The 21,456-nt window shown below is 39.6% G+C and overlaps 1 protein-coding gene across 9 annotated transcripts in view; it reads right to left on the reverse strand.

Moving 5' to 3' along the window:
* Zfyve9 (zinc finger FYVE-type containing 9) overlaps positions 1–21,456 on the reverse strand; it is a 134,533-nt gene that overhangs the window by 47,706 nt on the left and 65,371 nt on the right. For 3 of the 9 annotated variants that reach the window (XM_075946845.1, XM_075946844.1, XM_075946846.1), the window contains 9 exons: positions 20,174–20,273; positions 17,457–17,633; positions 15,749–15,918; positions 13,619–13,739; positions 9,586–9,711; positions 9,151–9,273; positions 7,010–7,165; positions 2,062–2,286; positions 17–99 (listed from right to left, as the gene is read on the reverse strand). In XM_075946845.1, coding sequence (XP_075802960.1) covers positions 17–99; positions 2,062–2,286; positions 7,010–7,165; positions 9,151–9,273; positions 9,586–9,711; positions 13,619–13,739; positions 15,749–15,918; positions 17,457–17,633; positions 20,174–20,273 — 1,281 coding nt within the window. The remainder of the gene's footprint in view (positions 1–16; positions 100–2,061; positions 2,287–7,009; positions 7,166–9,150; positions 9,274–9,585; positions 9,712–13,618; positions 13,740–15,748; positions 15,919–17,456; positions 17,634–20,173; positions 20,274–21,456) is intronic. The other 6 variants (XM_075946849.1, XM_075946847.1, XM_075946848.1 and 3 more) reach the window with 3 other exon arrangements.

Below are 21,456 nucleotides of genomic sequence, written 5' to 3' on the forward strand. Positions count from 1 at the left end.
AAAATTCTCAACTTACTGCTAGAAGATTCATGATGGTATGCCCAGTCTCTCCGAACAATGGTTTCCGAAATCTGACACTGAACAGTGGACAGGGATAAACTACAGAAATGAGAAATTTGCAGAATAAATTTGGCAGCTTAAATTTCTAGGAAAAGAGACATCGTTGTTAAATTAATTTAAATATAATTAAAATGGATCATTATGAAATTTCAATTGTTGGGCTCAAAAGAATTTAGTATGGTGCAGACAACTCCTGAGCCAGTCTTAGTCTTCTGATGAGCACAAGTCTTTCAGGGCAGTTTCTAAAGTGACCACCTATGGAGCAACTGGATTGGTGTGATCCAGAAAAACAAGGGTTTCCCCAAACCTCTGTGCTTAAGAAGTCTATGAGCTCACTCTTCTATACCTCCTAACTGAGACCCTCCACAGGAAGGCTAAACACCAGGGGACACTCCTAGAGGGCTCCTTAACCAAGGTTTCCTGTCTGAAACGACAACACAGGACAAGGAAACATGCTGCTTTGCAATCCTGTTTCTTTCTGCTGCTCATCTGACTTTGGAGTTCCAGCCAGGGGCATCTTTACCTAAGAAGTGTTTTTTATCCATTTCCTTCATTCTTGATCAAGATAAAGATCACCTTGGAGCTCCCAAAGAATTTAATAATAAGCATGGGCTTATAACACAACATACTACTGTAATCACAATCTGTTTTTTCCCTTAGATTCCTAAAATTCTATAATCATATCTTAGCCATTTCTGAATTTCCAATATTCAAAATACTTTATAGGCCTTGTTAATGTTGTTATTTTGTTCTTGGTTTTTTGAGACTGTGTCTCACTATGCAGCTCTGGCTGACCTGGAATGAGCTATGCTGACAGGCTGACCTTCAACTCACAGAGTTCTGCCTCTGCCATCTCAGTGATGATGACTTTGTTCAGCCCTTGATTAAGTTATTCTTCTCTGCATTTGTTTATATTTATTTATTTTAATGTTTATGAGTGTTTTGCCTATATGTATGTCATTGTACTACATGTGTGCCTGGTAGCCCCATAGATCAGATGAAGGCATCAGAACCCCTGGAATTGGATTTGTGGGTAGTTGTAAACCTTCACATTGGGTGTGGGAAATGCACCTGGTCTTTTGTAAGACAAGAAGTGCTCTTAAATTTTGATCCATCTCTCCAGGCCTCCTCAATTAAGTCTTAATCAATGATTAACACATAAATAAAAATACATAGGTGTGACAGCTAATCTTAGTAGTCAACTTGACACTGAGGAAGAGGGAATTTCAATTGAAGAATTGTCTCCATGAGATTGGCCTGTGAACATATGTGTAGTGGTATTTTCTTGATTATTTATTACTTTATTTTATTCCTTAAACGATATAGTAGAACATGAGGCAAGCATTAAGAGCACCAGTTTGTAAAACAAAAAGACGATTTGAGTGAGAAGCTAGCAATCATAAAATTTGAGTTACTTTCCTAAATTATAGAATTAGTAGATGGTGGGGTTGAGAACCTTATTCAAGGGCTCTGATTCCTAGACCAGGGCACTTTTAAGTAGGTGAAGATATAAAATTTAAAGTAAAGCTTGCATCTAGTCTTTCATGTCTTACACACACACACAGTTGTACTGCTACAACCATGGGCAAAGAAGACCTGTCAGTCAGCTGATCAAGTGAGAGTCTTCACCATATTACTAGTTTCAACTATCAGGGTCAAGTAAAATGAATTTTTATAAATATTTCTAACAAAGTAATAACAAATATGCTTATAGATATACTATAAAAATAAAGATACTTGTTCAAATTAATTGTTTTAAAGATGATGTTTTTATCAGTGAACCATAAAAGAATAGTTACAAAGAAAAAAATACCATCAACTTCCTCATTTGATATTTTCAGTTCTTTCCATTATAGCCAAATAATTGGTCATATTTAGCATATCTATTTTCAAAAGCTTATTTTTACTAAATTGTATCACCAGAGAGGGATCAAAATATTTCAAGCTTTATCTCACCACATGTCTTGGTAGTGTGGCTTAGAAGAAGACATTTGAACTTACGTCGATATTCAGCTCCAAGTCTTAACATTAGCCGGATGGGAAACACTTTGGCCCAAGGGGTTTCCCATTTCTGGATGAGAATCCCAAACAGGTAAGGCGGGGTTGGAAGCACTAGGTCTTGCAGTGATTGGTAGGTAGATGACACATATAAGAATCCACCGTGTTCTTTACTGCCTAGGAAACTCTGACTGAAGAAAGAATGTCCCAAGTTGCCCACAACATTCCCTGAAACAAAAAATTTGTTAATTAGCTTCTATGATAAGAAATCAATCATAGTTTAAGTAATTATTATTACCCACAACTGAGCTAGACACAACCAAATATTAATTCCCAATCTTTCCCTGTGAAAGGCCCATATTTACAAAAGTTTCATTTTGTCTATGTTTGTATTTTCCCATGTGTGCACATTTGTGTGGAGGTCATAGGTCAACCTTGATGTCATTCCTCAGAAGCAATCCACCTTGTATTTTTGAGACTAGCTCTTTTAATGGATCTAGGGCTTTCTAATGGGTTTAAGGAGGCTAGCCAGTAATCCCCAAGAAATCCACCCGTCTCCACCTCCCTAGTGCTGAGATTACAAGTACATGCTGTGCCACCTGGCTTTTACGTGAGTGTTGGAGGTTAATCTCAGGTCTTCAGACTTGCATAGAAATCACTTAATCTACGGAGCTATTTCTAGCCTGAGAAGGTTATTTTTTAAGTGAGTGACATTTGTTAAAAGATAACTTGTTTCCTAATTTTTATTAGGGCTTCCTGTGAGCATGAAATAAGGAGACTGGAGAGGGAGGGTGCTCAGGAGAGACCGCACAGGGCAGCAAGGAGAGACAGGAGAAAGGAGGTAGTAGGGACACCAGAGCAGAGGGAGCGGTCTGTGTTTCTGCAGCACAGGAGAGAACTAAGAATCTACAGTGTATTTACTACAAAGGCTCCCAACATAGGAATGAGTGATATTTGAGGAAATGGAAGTGACTGCTGCCTTGATTTGATCATTACATATTACATATTGCATACATGTACTGAACTACTGTTACCACGCTCTATTAATATTAGCTATTTAAGTTAAAATAGACAAAATAAAATTTTATAATGCAAAACCATTAATACAAAACATATCTTAGTCACTTCACACTGGCCTATCCTATTTAAAATTCTAATTTTGACTATATGTGAAAGCTATATCTCCTAAATTTAAACTAGATTTCTCTCTGAAGAGTCACATCACATATTCACCTAGTATTTACATATTCCATCTGAGTAGTTCAAAATTTATTAGTCATTAGTTCTAATTCAGCAGACTGAACAATTACTCATCTTGCTCTTCTGTCAAGTTTTCTATTGGACATCTGAATACTTAAGACCAATTCACTTGGTACAAAGCCAGAGATCTGAAGCGAACCCTCTCCTGTTCCTCTACAACACACCTCACACTCAGTTACTGAACCCTATTTAACTGAGACACCACTTTCTTTCACCTCTTTTTCTCTGTCATTACTAAGGTTAAGCCTGCAATTTCTTTCTTTCTTTTCTTTTCTTTTTTTTGAAGACAGGGTTTCTCTATAGCTTTGGAGCTTGTCCTGGAACTCACTTTTTAGGTCAGGCTGGCCTCGAATTCACGGAGCTCCAACTGTCTCTGCCTCTTGAGTGCTGGGATTAAAGGTGAGCACCACCACAGCCCTGCTGCCATGCAATTTCTTAATTGATTACTGACTTTCTACAATAGTCTGTTAAAATCATTTTGAAGCACAATTTATATACAATAAAACTCACAGATTGTTTTTGTTGTTGTTTGTCAAGACAGGGTCTCTTCCTGGCTGTCCTGAAACATGCTCTGTAGACCAGGCTGGCCTTAAACTCAGAAGAGATCTGCCTGCCTCTGCCTCCCAAGTGTGATGGTTACAGGTGTGTGCCACCTAAGTGCCGGTTTTAAATATGTAAGCTACTACATCCAAGACATCTAAATATTTATTTATGTATATGCCTTAGTGTATGCTACATGCGATTTCACTCTGATGCTCCTGAGACTGCCAATAAAGTTTGCTTTGATTCAGAAGGCGAGATAGCTACTAGGTGACCAAAATTAGCCACTGAGGCTTTGGAGAACCAGAGACAGATAGAGACACACAAGAAATAGTAGGGCAGGTGCTGGAGAGATGGCTCAGTGGTTAAGAGCATTGCCTGCTCTTCCAAAGGTCCTGAGTTCAATTCCCAGCAACCACATGGTGGCTCACAACCATCTGTAATGAGGTCTGGTGCCCTCTTCTGGCCTGCAGACATACACACAGACAGAATATTGTATACATAATAAATAAATAAAATATTAAAAAAAAAAGAAATAATAGGGCAGGGATTGGGGAGAGTTTCAGCCTTGCTGGAGGGAGAACAAGCAGGGGCGAGGGGAACTGTTACTGGTTGGTTCTTTACCATGTCTCTGATTATTCGGGTTCTTACCCCATATCTGACTCCTGAGTTTTTATTAATAAAGAATAGATAAACACTTCACATGTGCCATATGTGCACAGGAACCCACAGAAGAGGGTATCAGATCCCCGAAAACTGGAGTTAGCATGGCTGTGAGCCACTATATAGGTGCTAGGAACTGAACCTGGGTCCTCTACAAAAGCAAAAAGCACCCTTAAGCACTGATCCATCATTCTAGCCCCTATTATATAAATTTTGGCTATTACTAGAAGTTCTCAAAAAGAAGCATACACATAATAAAAGTTAACAGTTAACCTTTCCACCTATACCTAGATATTTCTATTAGTTCTAATTTTTCTAATTTTTGCAATGCTTCAAAAATACTTCATACACTAAAGCATATTTTATATTAGATAACATCTTTGCTCAAAACCTCACAGAGGGATTGCAAAGTTAAGAGACTGTGTGGCCATGGACAGGCCAGTGGGTAAAGTGCTTGCTTTAGTGTGATGGATGTCCTGAGTTTGGTCCCAGAATGCACACATAAAAGTGAAAGGAGAGAATCAATGTCACAAAGTAGTCCTTTGACCTTCTTCATAAGTGTGCTGTGCACATGCACACACAACAAACTTTTTTTTTTTTAGTTTTTTTTTTTAGTTTTTCGAGACAGGGTTTCTCTGTAGCTTTGGAGTCTGTCCTCGAACTAGCTCTTGTAGACCAGGCTGGCCTCGAACTCACAGAGATCCACCTGCCTCTGCCTCCCGAGTGCTGGGATTAAAGGCAAGCGCCACCACCACCTGGCTTCACACACAACAAATTTAAAAAAGAAAGCCTGACTAATTCATGGTTTCCTATCTTTATGAAATACTATTAGATAATACATGAAAATAGTTTTATATTAACCACTCGCACCTCCTCTCCAACACCTGTTCCTCAGCGCAGAATCTACCAGAGATGGGAGTCTCACTGTGTATACTAGTCTGGAACTCACCATCCTCAAGTGTGCAACCACATTTGCCTTAAAGATCCTTCTTAAGGACTGGAGAGACGGCTTAGCTGTTAAAGGAGAGGCTCACAACCAAAATATAAGAATTCTCTTTAGGGAAAAAAGAACTTACTTTAGGGCTAGAGAGATGGCTCAGTGATAAAGCACGCATGCTGTTCTTCCAGAGGACCCTAGTTTGGTTCCCAGCACCCATGCTAGGTAGCTCACAACCACCTGTAATTCCAGCTCCAGGGGATCTGATGCCTTCATCTGGCCTCCACAGGCGCCTGCTCTCAAGTTCACAGGCACACATACATACACAGAATTAAAATAAAAATAAATCCTTAAAAAAAATATCATCCCAGTACTCAGAAGGCAGAGGCTGAAGATCTCTGTGAGTTCAAGGCTACATGGTATACATAGTAAGACCCAGGTCAGCACAGCTACACAATAAGACCTTGTCTCAGAACAACAACAACAACAAAACCCTTGCTATTTGTGTTAGTCTGTACATTTACGGTATTCTCTATCAACCGTGGATATTATTTACTGACTTTGTTCTTATAAATAAAAATCAGTTCATTTAAACCACATCGTATCTTTTCTGTTAAATCAGGTGAATCTGTACTGTTAAATCATAAGCTTAAATGTATTTTTTGTTTCATTTTGTTTTGAGGTAGGCCCCCACTATATAGCCCAAGTTGGCCTTGAAATCATGATCCTCCTGCATCAGCCTCCCAGGTACTGAAATTACAGGCATAATCACAAGGCTGGGTCAAGTATAATTATTTCTCTCTCAACTTTAGTATTTCTTTAAGTTAACATCCTTAGCATTGTCCAGTTTTTTTACTTTTATTTTGGTTTTTTAAGACAGAGTTTCTCTGTAGTTTTGGAACCTGTCCTGGAATTTTCTCTGTAGACCAGGCTGGCCTCAAACTCACAGAGATCCGCCTGTCTCTGCTTGCTGAGTGCTGGGATTAAAAGCGATCATCACTACCACCCAACCCTTGTCCAGTTTTTACAAGTGTACCTTCACTTAGACATTGCAGTTAGTAATACAACTTATTTTGAAACCATATAAGCTAATGATTTTAAAAATATGAATATTCAAGTGCTTATACTATGACTGCATAAATATTGATAACTAAAGGTTATAATGATTGAGCTATTATTATGCTTTCTTCTACTAGATACCAATGTTATAACCCATAGTATCACAACAATGTTCTTAACCCAATATCAACAGATTCTCTTATAATTTTAAATCCATCCTTTGTAAAATAAAAGAGAATCAGTAAAAAAATACATAATTTTCTCAAAGTATGACAAGTTCTACCTTGCCACTAATGTCAAAGTCCGAGGGCTAGGGATGTAGTTCAGTGGTAGAGTGTTTGCTTAGCACCTAAGAACCTGTATTCATTCCTAGCACTGTTAGAAAATACCAAAGTTCAATGCCAGATTTCCAAACCTAATACAATTATTTTATATCTGAATCCAAAAATTTTTATCATCTACTAATAGTGCAAAGTTCTATAGCATCCCTACCTGCCAGTGCATCCCGATAAAGTTGTACAAAGTGATTAAAGATGTCCTTTGGCAAACACTTTTCATCTGGTAGACACTGCAGCAAAATTACTATCTCAGATTGACCCACAGCATGCATTCCTTTGGTTGTGAAACACCAGCACTTCCTGTTCACATCTATAGGTGGAATAAAGATATACACACTCTTCTCAATCACTGATCTTAAAAGGATGTTCAGAAATTTGTTATAATACAACAAAAAAACAAAAGATCACGTAAGCCCATACAATTCAACTTTAAATGGTCACTGCATGAACCAAAGGATTATTGTAAAAAATAAAACAAGTCAATGCCTTGTTTATTTTTTTCTCAACACTTAGAAAATTGGAAGGAAGTTAAAAGAAATGACAGACAAACAAAGTATATTTAAGACTTAAATAGACAACAAAGGTAAAGCCTTCCATATCACTATTTTTAAAAAATCATTTTTCAGCTGGGTTGTGGTGGTGCATGCCCTTAATCCCAGCACTAGGGAGACAGAGGCAGGCGGATCTCTGTGAGTTTGAGATCAACCTTGTTTACAGAGTGAGTTTCAGGACAGGCACCAAAGCTACACATAAAAACCCTGTCTCAAAAAACAAAACAATTCATTTTTCCAGGGGACCAGGGAGAAGGCTCAGTGAGTGAAGGGCTTGCTGCACAAGAGTGAGGGCTGAGTTCAGACCCCAGCCCTCACACAAACAGCCGCCCAGGAGAGCACCTGCCTGCAGGCTCATCAGTGAGCCGGTGTAGCCGATTAGTGAACTGCAGGTTTAGTGAGGGACCTTGTCTCAACAAACAAGATGGACGGCAACCCACGGAAACCCATAGGTACACGCATGGGTCTCCTCTACATGCACACCATGCCCATACACAAAGTCACTTTTCATTATTTATATGAGACTAGGAGCAAAAAGAATAAAATCTAGTATTTTAGCTTTGACTTCAGGCTGTGGACAAAAGAAAATACATTTTTTATGTACGATCTAGTTTAATTCTAATCACTTGTGAGAGAAAATATTAGATAATGAGAGGAGGACTGCACCTGGTTTTACACTACACAAAGTATGACTTGTCTAGACTACTTACTTCTGCTTCTTCACTTTAGGTTAGAAAGGGTCCAAAGAACCCCACAAGCCATATGCAGCAAAGCACATCATCCCATCCTTGACACATTATTTCCAAATGAATTCAAATAAAGTAATGTTAATACCACCATGTGCATCAAAACTAATGAAAGGTCCCTTTCTTTTTCTATGAAAATCACTACTTTGTGTGCCTACTTAGGAAGTACTCAGTCCTATTCATGTGTGTGTTCACATGTCCATGAGCCACAGAGAGACGCTGGGTGTCTTCCAATGTTTTCCGCCTTATTTTCTGAGGCAGGTTCTGTCAGTGAACATAAAGCTTGCCAGTTCAGCTGGACTGCATGGTCAGAAAGCCCCAGAGATCCGGGATTACAGACACGCTGCTGCACCTGGCTCCTCCTCCTCTTCCCTTTCTAGTATGGGTGCTGGAATCAAACTGAGATCCTCATGCTCTCACAGCAAACATTTTATCAACCAAGACATCTCCCCAGCCCTCCAATTAATCCACCATTTTAAGGTGTTTCAGGAATTCCAGGCTAGCTAATTTCTCTGTCTGTCTGTCTGCCTGCCTCTGTCAATCTGTTTCTGCCGGTCTGTCTCTCTGTGTCTGTCTGTCTGTCTGTCTGTCTGTCTGTCTGTCCATCCCATAATCATTTAATGGGTACCTTCTGTGGGCAGGATACTACACTAGGGAAAAGTGTAGGGTGGCTTCTGCCCCCAGGCGGCAAGGTTAGCTAACCTCTAATTATAATTTATAAAGTAGGTATGGTAAACTGAAATTTCAAGCAACATTATACTTAAATGTGATTCTGGAAGAAAAAGTGGATGACATTAACAATGGGCCAAACAAAAAGGCATTACTATCAGCTAAGTCAGAAACCTCCCCATTTCATCAATGGAGAATGTCTAAGGAAGCAATACAAAGGTATTTCTAGTGTCTAAGGTCAACTTAAAACAAATACTTTTGTGTAAAGAATATGAAAGCTTTAAAAATTATATGTTGAAATTATTTTTAGTTAAAAAATTCTAACTTACAATTTACAATTTTAACCATGGACAATAAATTTGCATTTAAAACAAAGACAAGTGGGTCTGGGCCACCATCCTCTAGCTGCTGCATGACTGAAATCTGCGATGGTTTCTCTTCCACGGCATAGTCTGTAAGGGAGAAAACATTGTAGCAGATTGGTTACAGGGACAAACTGAGAAGGAAATCTAGTGGAGAATGGGCTGACAGTCACAAGAAAGAGACCACACAGGCATGGCTGGTACCCACTGCCTCACTGCCATGTTTAGTGCTCCCTTTGACTCTGGCTGGAATGAAATGTGGCTGTCCTACGCATAAACGTCCCCCCTAAAATGGTCTGTTTCAAGTCTGCTGCACCTCTTCATCTAACAAAAACGTCCAACTATTATAACAAACATTTCCTAGAACAAATATTTTAAGATCAACATTTAAAATAATCCCACAGGGCTGGCGAGATGGCTCAGCGGTTAGGAGCATCGCCTGCTCTTCCCGAGGTCCTGAGTTTGAGTCCCGGCAACCACATGGTGGCTCACAACCATCTGTGATGGGGTCTGGCGCCCTCTTCTGGCCTGCAGGCATACACACAGACAGAATATTGTACGCATAATAAATAAATACATATTTAAAATAAATACTGAAAATAAATTAATCAATAAAATACTCCCACCTACATTAAAAGGTGATTATAAACTGGGAGTTCCTATGGGAAGGGTGCCAAGGAATTGGTACAGAGGGAGCCTGGCTATTTTACTCTATACTGTCATACTGTTCTATGTTTTTTACCCTTACAAAGCATTAGACTTTTTTTTTTTAATGCACCAAAAAATAGAACTGGGTTCTTTTTTTTTTTTTGCTTTTTCGAGACAGGGTTTCTCTGTGGTTTTGGAGCCTGTCCTGGAACTAGCTCTTGTAGACCAGGCTGGTCTCAAACTCACAGAGATCCGCCTGCCTCTGCCTCCCGAGTGCTGGGATTAAAGGCGTGCGCCACCACCGCCCAGCTAGAACTGAGTTCTTGAAATAATTCCTCTAAATATATGAGCACTCACTACATATGGCACTAAAATCCTTACTAAGCCACACATCAGACTGGAGCACAATCAGTACTTGACGCAGAACGCTGCTCCTCTAACCCTGCAAGCACAGCCTGTACCACGAGATCACTTCATTCTTAATGGTGTTCATCTCAGTACAAAGTCAAAAGTATGAGCAAAAGTCACCGAGAATCTAACTTAAAGATAAAGGAAAGAATTAAATTGGATTTTCAGTGCTGTTCTTGTAAAATGTATCACTAAGGGATTAGCCATGATCAAAAGGGAACATCATTTTTCACTGACCAAAAAAAACTGGGTGTTTTTTTTAGATATAATAGAAAATACTTAACTTCGTATCAATGAAAATATATATTTGAAAAATAGTGTTTTAAAAGTTTTTAATGTTATCTCACTAAAATAAAAAAAACCTTGCATAATTCTAGTGAAGAGATTGTAGTGTCGAAACAAGAGTCCAGCAATACAATTTCTTTAATAATAAATTATTACAATCTTTATTAAATTAAGACTTATAAAAATAACTCAGCCAGGTGTGGTGGCACACATCTTTTTTTTAATTAATTAATTTATTTATTAAAGATTTCTGCCTCCTCCCTGCCACCGCCTCCCATTTCCCTCCCCCTCCCCTGATCAAGTCCCCCTCCCTCATCAACCCGAAGAGCAATCAGGGTTCCCTGCCCTGTGGGAAGTCCAAGGACCGCCCACCTCCATCCAGGTCTAGTAAGGTGAGCATCCAAACTGCCTAGCACACTGAGAGCAGATCGCCACACTACAACACGTGGCACACATCTTTAATCCCAGTAGACCAGGAAGAAGAGACATGTGGATCTTTTTGAATTCAAGGATCTGTCTCAAAATAAACAAGTAAAATAAAATGACCCAAATTTTCACTTACAGAGCAACCTTCTTAACAAAAAACATGTTCTAAGGAGTTCTGGTAAAAAAGCAAAGGTTCATGACACAACCAAAGAATGCTGAGCAGATTTAGCTTATCGCCAGTAAAGGAGAAAGTGTTTATAGAGAACTGTCTAGAATAGCAGAATAGAGAAAAAAGCCAAGTGTTACTTTGTAGGTAACCTAGGATAAGACTGAGACAGTCTTGTCTGAGGACACAAATTCTTTCAAGCAGAGAAAAGACAAAGTACTAATTACTTGTCAATTTGACTGCTGTCAGAACTGTTCTTGCTATAAACAAAAAGGTATGTAATCTGATTTAATGACCACAATCACTCTTAAATAGGCGTATTTACTTCACTTTTAAAAAATAGACCAGAGCAGCCTGGTGGTGGCGGCACACACCTTTAATCTCAGTATTTGGGAGGCAAGCAGATCTGTGGGTTGGAGGCCAGCCTGGTCTATTGTGTGAGTTCCAGGACAGGCAAGGATACAGAGAAACACTGTCCCCAAAAATAAACAAGCTGGGCAGTGGTGGCGCACCCCTTTAATCCCAGCACTTGGGAGGCAGAGGCAGGCGGATCTCCGTGAATTCGAGGCCAGCCTGGTCTACAAGAGCTAGTTCCAGGATAGGCACCAAAAACTCCAGAGAAACTCTTTCTTGAAAATCCAAAATAAATAAGTAAATAGATAAATAAACAAAACAAACAAAAAATAGATAAGAATTTAAAAATAGTTCAGAGGGAATGAGTGCTTTGCCTACTATAAAGTTCATTCTTTCCCATTACTCTATAACGAAGGGAAAAAGAATAGAAATAACCTGTAAACCGAACGGTGGTGGCGCACACCTTTAATCCCAGCACTTAGGAGGCAGAGTTAGGCAGATTTCTGTGAGGCTGGTCTACAAGGGCTAGTTCCAGGACAGCTAGTGCTGTTACACAGAGAAACCCTCTCTAGAAAAAAAATAATAAATCTGTAAATAACATGTAAGGTGTTAGAAGTGAAGTTACAAGAGAAGCTGAAAGATGGTTATAAGGATTTGTGTATGTTATGATAATAATTTAGGCCAGAGAGATGGCTCAGAGTTCAAGTGCACTTGCTACTCCTACAGAAGACCTGGGTTCAGTTTTCAGCATCCACACGGCAGACCACAACTGTCTGTAACTCCACTTCCAGGAGACTCTCTTTTGGCTTCTGAGGGCACCAGGACTGCACGTGGTACACATAAATGCATGCAGGCAACAATACAAAAGATAAATGACACACCGGGTGGTGGTGGTGCATGCTTTTATTTCCAGCACTTGACAGGTAGAGGCAGGTGGATCTCTGTGAGTTCGAGGCCAGTCTGGTCTACAGAACTAGTTCAGGGCTGCGAGGGCAACACAGAGAAACCCTGTCTCAAAAAAACAAAACAAATGAACAAACAAAAAGGTTAAAGATAGAGAATATGAGGTTTCAGGAATCAAAGAGCAATGGAACTATTATTAGTATTCCCGCAGCTGGGAGGGGCTGGCTGGTGCTGATGGGATGTAGCACCCGCCCCTCAGCTCAGCATTCTTGATTGTGTCACCTCTGCTCCTTTACCAAGATCCCTACAACATATTTTTGTTAAGAAGGTTGCTGTGGGGGGCTGGAGAGATGGCTCAGAGGTTAAGAGCACTGCCTGCTCTTCCAAAGGTCCTGAGTTCAATTCCCAGCAACCACATGGTGGCTTACAACCATCTGTAATGGGGTTTGGTGTCCTCTTCTGGCCTGCAGACATACGCACAGACAGAATATTGTATAAATAAATGAATGAATGAATGAATAAATAAATAAATAAAAAGAAGGTTGCTGTGGCCGGGCGCTGGTGGCACACACCTTTAATCCCAGCACTCGGGAGGCAGAGGCAGGCGGATCTCTGTGAGTTCGAAGCCAGCCTGGTCTACAAGAGCTAGTTCCAGGACAGGAACCAAAAGCTACGAAAAGAAAAAAAAAAAAGAAGAAGGTTGCTGTGTTAAGCACAAATTTGGGTTATTTTAATAAATTTTAGTTTAGTAAGAAATTATAGTAGTTTATTTATTAAAAAGGTAAGTCAGATACTGACTTTTATATGTTAACTTCAGTTGGTTATGCCATCTTCTACTAAGAAAGAAAAATACTTCTGTATATTTATTTAATTAAAACGTATTATAAGCTTGTGCTACCACACCCAGCTAAAATATACTTTTAACAGCAAAACTGCTACTTAAGCCCTCCCCATGTGTCTTCCTGCAGGTTACCATCACACTTCAAAGCTAAATTAACATCCTGAGTGTAACAGGCGGTACTCTAGGACCACAAGCAGCTTTTGAGAGTATGTATGATGAACCCGACGGACAATGACATTACAGCAAACACATGAAGAGCTACACTAGAGCAGTCTCAGCAGCCATGTTCTCACGGCATCGAGGCTGCTGTACTGGTTAGAATGACTGTCACTCCATCATCCTTCCCTTAAACACAAGTGACATGTGGCGTATAGAATTCTGCTTAAGCACGGAAGTCCACATACCTCCTTTCACACCAGTGGAGATGAGGATGGGAGGAAGGCCATCTTCAGGAATAAGGTTCATTGCACTTCCAACAGGACTTCCAACCTGAGTTATGCTCCCAGAGAATAGAGAAATATCAGCCTAGGAGAAGCAACCATCAATGTGAACATTAGTACATGCAAAACTTTAGTAATGTGTAATTAAAATTTAAGTAAGAATTTAAATAAAAAATTGAAATTTACTCATTTTTTGAGACAAGATCTCACTATATAGCCCTGGCTGTCCTGGAACTCATAAAGGTCTACCTGCCCCTGCCTCCCAAGTACTTGGATTTAAGGGGTGTACCACCATACCTGGCTGCCTCTTGGACTTCTGGGACAGGATTGCTGGCCCAGGCTGTCCTCAAACTTACCTTATAGCTAAGGATGGCTTTAACTCTTGATCCTCCTACCACTTCAACCCAAGTGCTGGGAACACAGATATTCAATACAATGTTCAGTTTATATGGTGGTGGGAACTGAACCCTGGGCTTTATGCTTTAGAGGCAAGAATTTTATCAACTGTGCTACAGTCCTAGACCCAGTGCAGTCAATCTTAATAAAATCCAACTATACTCATAACAAAGTCTGCAGACAATATGAAGATACATATCTGAACAAATATTTTTGAATGTAAATATAAAGCAGTAACAATCTTCTGGGAACTTTGTAAGTTCAAGCTTTATCCAACCCTAATGTTAACTGTGGTCTCTGGGTGATCATGATACAGGCTCACCAAGTGTATCAACTTTTGATTCTGGAGAGACACTGATAATGATGGATGGATGACATATGAGGACTGGGAGAATGTGAGAAATATCTGTATCTTATTTTTTTGTTTTTGTTTATTTGTTTGTTTTGAAACATAGTCTTCCTACGTAGCTCTGGCTGTCCTGGAACTCACTATGTAGACTGAGCTCATCTCGAACTCTGACTCCCAACTGCTAGAATTAAAGGCATGTATTACTATGCCCAGCTTAGTATTCTTTTCAATTTGCTATGAATAAAAACCACTCTAAAAGTTTTCATAAAAAATGTATCCAAACTCTTATCCTCTAATTAAATATGAAAAAGCCAGGGCTGGTGGCATAGGAATGTAATCCCAAATATTCAGGAAGCTGAGGCAGGAATATGCAAAGTTCAAGGCCTACCTGGGCCAAGAGTTAAATCAAATTTAGCCTGAGCAACTTAGTGAGCTCCACTCAGAATAAGCATTTCAGAAGGAGTGGATATATAGTTCAACGGTAGACAAGGCACTAGCTCCAATCTTATTCACCTCAACAACAACAAATAAATAAATAAATAAAAAGGAGCTGGTATTTCTATGTTTCTTAATATTATGTCTTAAGGGGAAAAAATCCTATTAGTTCCAAAACTGTAACTGAGTTCTACAGATATGAAAGTGAAGACACAGCAATAGCTAGTACCTTAAGGTAAACTGTATGGTCCTTCCATCGAGAAGGCAAATGGTTTATTAATTTATTTAAACTTTGGTGACACTTTTTTAAAAATTTTAAATGGAAACAACAGGTTAGACAATCAGAGATGCTCGAAGACAAACGGGGTAGTTCTCCAGCTATGCTCACACTGCTCTATTCTTTCCTCCACTATATTCTTGAGCGGCTACACAGAACCCAGGAACATGATTTGGGAGCTAATTCATCTAGGGATCTTGATCTTTCTAAGTTAGGCCTCTCCCTTTAGCAGTAGCCTGAGCACACCTGAGAATCTTTCCCTTGAAAAAAAATCTTTCCGCTGGGCCGTGGTGGCACACATCTCTAATCCCAGCACTCGGGAGACAGAGGCAGGTGAATCTCTGTGAGTTCGAGGCCAACCTGGTCTACAAGAGCTAGTTCCTGGACAGCTAGGACTGTCACACAGGGAAACCCTATCTGGAAAAAAAAAAATCTTTCAAATATAGAGCAAGCAGCTAACGCTGCCATGTTTCTTTTATTTACACAAGACACAAATGAGCACTTGCCCTTATTAGACTACAGCCAAAGTACATTGGGTTTCACAAAGGAATCACTCAAGTTAACAAAAGACAGCAGACAGACAGTACCATGCTGAGCAAAGCAGTAGTCACTTTTAGTTGTCCTCCTGTTTTCTTACCTCTGCTGGCAGAGGACTGGTGGTTACAGGCTTGACCGGGTCATGTGACACAGCCAGAGTTCCTGCAGAGGAAGTCCCATTCATTGTTAATTTGGCTGCATCAGCAACTTCTCCATTGGGCAAGATCCCATCAGCAAACCAAACTCTCCTCTGCTCTCGGGGCTGCGGCACTTGAGGGGCCAGGAAAATAAAACAGGCATCAATGTGACATTGATAGTGTTTCTAATGGCAAAGAAGAGGTCACCAACTCCAGAGGTTCAAGGAGGTCCCTACTTATTATCATCTTACCATTACATACAGGAGAACTCTGGCTGAATGGCAACAGTTATAATTAACAAAAATTCCTTTTTAAATATTCTTTCTTCTACTGAAAAAAGTTTAAAATGCTTTGCTTTAAAAATATAGTAATTCTTAGACACTTCTATGATTATGTTACACAGTCTGTTCATCACGCTCACAGAAACCATGGAAAGTTTTAAATGCCCAGAAAACAGATTTATATAGCAGGAAAAAAAAGTCAAAATAAGTCCCTACCTCCTAAAAATATGAGATCCACAGAAATTAAATACTTGCAAAAGGATATGGTCCTTCTAGAGGGCAAAGATGCTCTGAAGAACACTGAGGAAACACTGGCTAGTAAAGAAAGAGTTGGCACAGACATCTGAGGCGCAAACTGACCAGATCTTTGGCTCAATGTAACTGAAGAGGAAAAAGATGATCTGGTGCTGGTTTGTACTTTAGTGAAAGGACAGGGGAAGCTGGAAAATCGCACTTGATGAAACAACGTCCTTAAATCCAGTTTTGGAAATCAGTCTGAACGGTTAAAACAAAGAGACTAGGGAAGAACAACAAAATGACAAATGAAGCAAAGAGAATAAGGATTCTAAGGAAGCCCGAACTCACAAAAATACAAGGAGTATCTACTCAGGGATGATCTGAAAGAGGAGAAGCAGCAAGAGTGGCAATCTCAATAGAGATCTGACCTTCAAAAGGAGAGCCTTAACAAGGGAAAAGCAACACACTAAGAGCGCAGACATAAAACTAATGAAGATATATAGACAAGGTCATTTTAAAGAAATATGTAATTGCTATGTTTATTATTCATATTCTTCTAAATTTATAGTGTGCCTTTCATCTGATACTATCATAATCATAAAGAAGTAACGACCCCAAAAAGTTGAGACTATAAGCTATCATATGATATAATCAGAATTAAAGCCCTGGATTTAAAAGTCTACAACTGAGATATTTTCATATTTTATAATGGACAAATTAGTTACAAAAAGAGAATACAGCAATGCTTATTCCTGAAAACAATACCAGAATGGCTTGGTCAGCAGGAAGAAGGCTCATTTTCACCACTTGGCAAACTCCTACCATGAACATTTAAGGAGCCTGAATCTAGGACTTTCCAGGATGCTGTCAAAGTCTACAACTCTTCTCAGGTCTATGTAGTGTAGCTAGGTCATTCTCAAGGTGGAGGGAAATGGGTATGCTTCCAGAGGTCCTCCAGAAGAGCAGGCAATACAGTTTAGTTTACTGGCCCACATATAATCTGGACATACTTCTCATCTCAGTCTTCTACTTTAGTAACCACCCAAAGAGACTTAGCTGCAGAGTTTTTAAGAGTGGTGCTATAAATCAGCACATCAGCACCTTTCAGAGGAGCTTGGTGAAGGAAAGGAGAGAAGAGCACATGATCCCCTACCTTCTGTTCCAGGGTGCTTTAAAACTCCCACAGGTACCATCACAGTGGGAGGTGGAGAGCTCAGGGCTCCTGAGGCCTGAGCTTGCTGCAAGGGAGGGATAGTAGAACAGTACTCAGCAGGATTGTTAGGGTTAGGGCTCTGGCTTGAGGCACTCATCATGTTCTCCCAGGCTTGAGCTAAAGCAAATACAGACACAATCAATGTGAATGGATTGCAAAATATGGACATCAAGACCTTGACAATATTGGATAATAATTAACATTCCCAGTACGTCTCTCTTCCAGCTAGTGAAGGTATTCTGGAGACAGATGGTTTTATTCAATAGGAAAGACCACTTAGCTAAGCAAATTATTTGACTGGATTAAAATAAAATGATTCAATATTTAAAAATAGTAACTCCAGGACTGTTGGTACAGACTGTTAGTTAAGGACTATGCCTATAGGTTTGTTTGTTTGTTTGTTTTTTAAAGGAGACCATGTATTTCTTAAGAAAGAGGAATCAGACTTCAAAGATTTGCAACTGAGATAGCCTTTAGGCATTTTCTGGTTTAATGCAGGGACCAAAAAATATAATTCTATTGTATGTGACTGTTTTAGTCTTATTTTTGAGACTAAAACTTAAGAATATACATCTCAGTATTTTTGTGATTTATGCTCTAATACAGTCATCACTTGTATAAAAATTTCCAGCAGTGAACCACTGCATATCCTTGGTGAATCTCAAAAGCACAGGACTTACTTGAACATGAAAATGTGCCAATGTCATGTAAGTGTGATCAACCAGTAAGATCACAAATACATTAAGAGTCTATGTTCCCTGTAATCGCATTAACTAAACACTGACATATCAACATTTTCTCTAAAAGTGACTAGGATGGATAGAGCTACAGAAACTAAAGACATCAAAACTTTATTTTTGAGGCACAGGTAATATATGCCCAGGAATAGAAACTAACTAATTTTAATTAAAGCACCTTTAAAACAAAAACAAAGCATCTCATCCAACATCAAAGAATGATCCAAAAGACTCTGCCTATCTATGTTGAATACTTATTTCCTGTAGGCTAGTAATAACAGCTGCGCTCATTTGAAAGCACTGGCAGGAAGAGGAGAGGAAGAGAACAGTAGAAAGGGAAAAGAGGGAACATTGAAAAGCATCAACTTAAATACTCAGAAAGAGACCAGGCTAAGCCATGCAAGAGGAAAGACACCGGCAAAATCAGAAGGAATTACCTTAGGATCCCCTGTTAAGGGCTTCCTTGGTTTAATAAAAAGTGAGTGATTCCATACGAATCCCCTGCCATTTCCTTCATCTTTAGCTATGCCAAGTTAAAAAAAAATTGCTATCAAGTTGGAAGACCTCATCAAATAAAAGAGGTATTAAGTATTGCTAGTAAGCTGTATATTCTTGTCTGTGGATATGTGGTCAAAAATAAAAGCAGTAGAATAAAAATTGAGTAACTCAATGAAATAACCGCCATCCAAACAGTGATTCTTAAGAGTTGAAAGAATGATTCATGTTTCATCAAAATTCTAAGAATTCAGAAATGGGAGGAAATTGGGTAGATCATAGGATATTAGAACAGATCAGATTAACTGACATGCAATAGGTTAATACGCCAGCAACAGGAAAACATCACTATGAGCAATGCAGACAGACAGAGCAGGAGGATCTGAGAGCAGATAAAATCCAGTCTCCAGGACGCCACTACTGGGACACAGGCAACATCGGTGTCCTGTTTCCACACTGTGTCTACGTGGAATTGTTCTGGCAACTGTTCAAAGAGAAATACTATCACCTGGTAAACTTCACTGCATTTTTTCATGAGACTATTAAAGGATTTTAGCATTTTTGTTTGTTTGTTTGTTTGTTTTCCTTTAACTAAAATGTCCATGGATTTATTTCTAGTCCCATATAAGATGAACACTGACTAAGTTTTATCTTCCTTCCCTTGGCTGTATTTTTTTCCCCATGTAAAAACTGTTTTGTAGAAGCCACTGGCAAAAGAAGTACAAATCTCCACTTGATGCGAACTACTAATATTTCTACTTAATACCACATTTCTATTCGATGCTAAAATATTTATTTCTAACAAAATAAAAAGTTCTGGGAAGGAGACTTGTCTCAAATTTAGTATCTTACAGCTTTGTGGTCAAAGGCATCCCAACCTGCTGCAGGAAGGCTTACCGCCTACTGGGGCGTGGTCTCACAGACTATTTACCCAGATGTCGAAGCGCATTTCCTTCTCTCCTCCCCCTGGTTCCCATTTTGCTTGTTCGGATTGTTTGGATCTCATCTCCATCCACCGTTCAAGCAGAGAATCCTGATTTTTAACTTTTCCCCCTATTTTATAACTGTCTATCTCTCAGTTCTGAGCCAGTGTGAGATTTCTTTTAAGTGCTTGATATCTCTGCCTTCACCAACCCACCCCTCCTTACAGGACAGAGACACACAGAGCTGCACAACACCATTTTCTCAAATGCTTCCTTCTTTCCACAGAACTTATCTAGCTTTAGCCATCACTCGGTAATTTGACATGGGAATCTGCAATGCTAACGCACTTTTAAAACATGGAGATTAAGCTTAGGATTTCAGTTGCAGTTCTAAACTTGAGAAGGCGAACAGACAGTACAGGAATGGGCGGGGGGGGGGGGGGGAGACTTCACAGGAATTCTCTCTCCCCCAGTGACTGCATCGATCTGTTTCAACACTTACCATTCATCAGCACTGAATGACAGATTACACACACTCTAGCTTCCTTTCGGTCCATGTATAGCAGTTTGCATTTCAGGCTACAGCAGGAGGCACAGAAAACCTGGGAAGAAAAGGAATATACTGAACTTGCCAGGATCACAGTATAAAAGAAGTGAACTAACACTGACCAATACTGATCAAGAGTGAACCACGTTATCTATCATATAACAGAATCAAAACAGAAGTTCAGAAAGCTGGAATTCAAAATCAAGAGTGATATTTACAAGTGTATCAAAAACAAGTCAATAAAACTTGATGAAAATAAAAATATTGGCCATGGTTACACGGGAAATACATATCAAGGAAAAATAAAACAAGACTTTAGTTACCCTTAGGCAATTTTCTCATAACAGCAGTATTTAAGAGATTCTTGCACCTATTTCTGTTTGGGAAGGAGTTATATAGGAGAAGGAAATGACCAAAGATGGCAGGTTCTTGGTGTAGGAGGTCCTTCTGTCTTTGTGTTGCTTTCATTGGTTAATAAAGAAACTGCTTTGGGCCTGTTCATAGGTCAGAGCTTTGACAGGCAGTGAAGACAAAACTGAATGCTGGGAGGAAGAAAGCAGAGTCAGAGAGAAGCCATGAAGCTGCTGGAGACAGACACTAGGAATTTTACCTGGTAAGCCACTGCCATGTGGTGATACACAGATTAATAGAAATGGGTTAAACCAAGTTGTAAGAGTTTGCCAATAAGAAGTTAGAGCTAATGGGCCAAGCAGTGATTCAATTAATACAATTTCTGTGTGGTTATTTCGGGGCTAAGTTATCTGGGCAGCCAGGATGAACAAGCAGGCCCTCCTTGCAACAGGTTCTGGTTTTTGGGGGGGGGGGGGTTGTTTTTTTTACTGTTGTTATTGTTTGATTTTGTTTTGGTTTTTGGTTTTTCAAGATGGGTTTTCCTGTGTAACAGCCCTGGCTGCTCTGGAACTCACTCTGTAGACCAGACTGGCATTACACTCACAAGAGATCTACCTGCCTCTGCCTCCCAAATGCTGAGTTTAAAGGTGTGTGCCACCACCACCCAGTCAAGTTTTGGGTTTTAAGTTCCATTTTCTATTACCTAATACGCATATCAGCTTGCTATGAAGGACAAGAATTAAAGCATACAACTGAATAATAAAAATCTGCACAGCTGCAGCTATATCAAACCAAGGCAGACAGCAAAGCCAGCCAGCCAACCTCATTCTCACCTTCTGAGCTTAGCTGGAACCTTCCTTCCTCCCTTTTCCACACCATGAAAAATC

Source organism: Microtus pennsylvanicus, chromosome 13, assembly GCF_037038515.1.
Source record: "Microtus pennsylvanicus isolate mMicPen1 chromosome 13, mMicPen1.hap1, whole genome shotgun sequence".
Classification (NCBI taxonomy): Eukaryota; Metazoa; Chordata; class Mammalia; order Rodentia; family Cricetidae; genus Microtus; species Microtus pennsylvanicus.